Genomic DNA, 2,301 nt, shown 5'->3' on the forward strand with positions numbered 1-2,301 from the left:
AAGGGACCTAGCAGTGCTCGCAAACGACACACACTATTAAAAAAAAACAAAAAGTTGTTCAGAGCAGCTGCTGAATGTCCTCAAAAACTGAAATCACAGCACTTTTGATATCAGCAGTGTGTTAATGTCTGAGCGCGAACCAGGAAATCACGAACCAGTTGTTGGAAAGCAGGCTGGTCGATGTCGCTCTGCAGCGCGAAGTCGCTGAGCACCTTCCAGGGCGGCTGGTAGCTCTGCACCTCCACCGGGTTGGCTTGGATGCCTCCGTCGTGCCGCTCCGGGCTGGCTGCCACCATCGGGGTTCCCGTCATTCCCTGGATGTTCTGCAAGAAACGGAAGCATCCTGCTCAGCACCATGCACAGTTACTGGGAGAATTACACGCGAGGGGGTGCTGCCGTGTAAACTCACGTGCACGATTGCTCAATCAGCAGAACAATCAATCACATTATGTCCGTATTTCACATAAATATAGACGTGTGTGTGTGTGTGTGTGTGTGTGTGTGTGTGTGTGTGTGTGTGTGTGTGTGTGTGTGTGTGTGTGTGCGCATGCTTGACCCCGGGTGAGCTCGTGCACAGTCCTTCTTGCCTGTCACGGAACTTCTGATTTGAACTTGATGAATAAATCTGCTCTGAGGCCTTTCTGGGACTGACACCTTGATTAATGACGGAAGCAGCCTGCCGACCACGGTGCCACATCACGGGCCTCTTTGATACACGGGGTGTCAGTGGATCGTGTGTGATCGTGTGTGTGGGCTGGTGATCGCGTTAAGCACCTACCGTCTTGTCGCTGGACTGCTGCTGTTGTAGCTGCTTCATGAGTTGGCTTCTCTTCTTGTCTTTGCATCGCTTATTCTGGAACCAGACCCGGATCACTCGCGGGCTGAGGCCGGTCATCTCCACCAGCTGTTCCTTCATTAGAGCGTCGGGCCTCGGGTTGGCGTTGTAGCAGGTCCGCAGCGTGTGCAGCTGCTTCTCGTTCAGCACGGTCCGGACCCGGGTGGTCTTCTCGGGCTGTTTATGTACGTGAGGCCGCAGAGCGGGCTGACGGGCAGAGATTGGTTCTGCTGTGGAAAAAAGTGAAAAACATCCGATCAAATGAAACACGTAGACTCCAAACACGGACACGCGAGCGGACTCCCTTTAATTCCTCTCCACACACGTATGCTTCTTCCACAATTTTGTGAATTCTGAATCTCTTTCAGCATCTTGTAGAAATGTTTTTGACTTGGTAACATTAAAAAACGCGCGGCTGTGGTCCCTGAGCATCAGAGAACCCCAGAACTGCGCTTACACATCCAGAGAAAAGCTGGCCTTTGGAAAAGACGCTTTTTCGTTATTTAATTAGCTTCCGGTCTCATTCAATACTCGATTAATATGTGGAAGAACACTCTGACATATCGGAACCAAAGCCATTATTTGTTACAGCAGGAATGGAGCAGGCTGCCCAAAGCCATTAAAACATTGATAGGAATAACCAAAACTATGAGAAGGACCAGCAGCCGTGTTTACTGATCCCCTCCAACAAGAATAATTGGACTTTTTCGGACAGAAGCGCACCTCAGGCCTTTCTCTAATCCTCCCACAGTCTGCAGAAAACAAGTTACACCAGCCAAAAGCATGAGCAGACAACAGGTCCACTAAAATAAGGCCAACAAACCAAATATGACAGCAGAACAGTTCCACTCTCTGTGGCAGGAGGGACACGTTCCCCTCGATGGAAACGCGTTAAAAACAGATCAAACATGGGCAGTAAATCCCTATGATATCGCAGCCTGCGTTTGACAAATTTGAAGCACAAGAAACGAAATGTCTTTCATTTTTAAGGACTACAAAAATAAAAAAATACAGGAAACACCAAGTCAGCGTTGAACACACCGTGTGAGCTGAAGTGCCGGTCTGCAGCAGCAGCAGTCCTACCTGCCATCTGCAGCGGTCTGGCCGGGTGCAGGGGGCTCAGCGGGTCCCCGGGGCCCAGGCTGGCCCGTTCCACAACATCGTGGTCTGCTCGACAGAAGAGCCCGTCTTCTCGCAAAGCAAATTCGTCCCCCGGGATGAGCTGCCGACTGCAGGCCACGCAGCGGAAACACTCAATGTGGTAGACCTTGGAACGGGCCCTCATAACGAAGTCGTTCTTGCTGAAGCCGATGTTGCATTTAGCGCATTTAATCCCGTATAACCTGCGAGGCACACACATGCAGGGCTGGTCATTCACACGGCACACAGCTCGGCCACTACACACCGATGATAATAATAATAATAATAATAATAATAATAATAATAATAATAATAATAATAATAAT

General features: G+C 49.8%; 1 protein-coding gene across 2 annotated transcripts in view; it reads right to left on the reverse strand.

The window, feature by feature from the left end:
• isl1a (ISL LIM homeobox 1a) overlaps positions 1–2,301 on the reverse strand; it is a 4,990-nt gene that overhangs the window by 1,419 nt on the left and 1,270 nt on the right. The window contains exons 3-5 of one of the 2 annotated variants that reach the window (XM_005733649.1): positions 1,919–2,178; positions 779–1,062; positions 156–323 (exon numbers count right to left, since the gene is read on the reverse strand). In XM_005733649.1, the coding sequence (XP_005733706.1) occupies positions 156–323; positions 779–1,062; positions 1,919–2,178 (712 nt within the window). Of the gene's footprint in view, positions 1–155; positions 324–778; positions 1,066–1,918; positions 2,179–2,301 lie in introns of both variants that reach the window. The other variant, XM_005733648.1, reaches the window with a different exon arrangement.

This window comes from Pundamilia nyererei, unplaced genomic scaffold (assembly GCF_000239375.1).
Source record: "Pundamilia nyererei isolate P.nyererei 1_Seehausen unplaced genomic scaffold, PunNye1.0 scaffold00053, whole genome shotgun sequence".
Taxonomy (NCBI): domain Eukaryota; kingdom Metazoa; phylum Chordata; class Actinopteri; order Cichliformes; family Cichlidae; genus Pundamilia; species Pundamilia nyererei.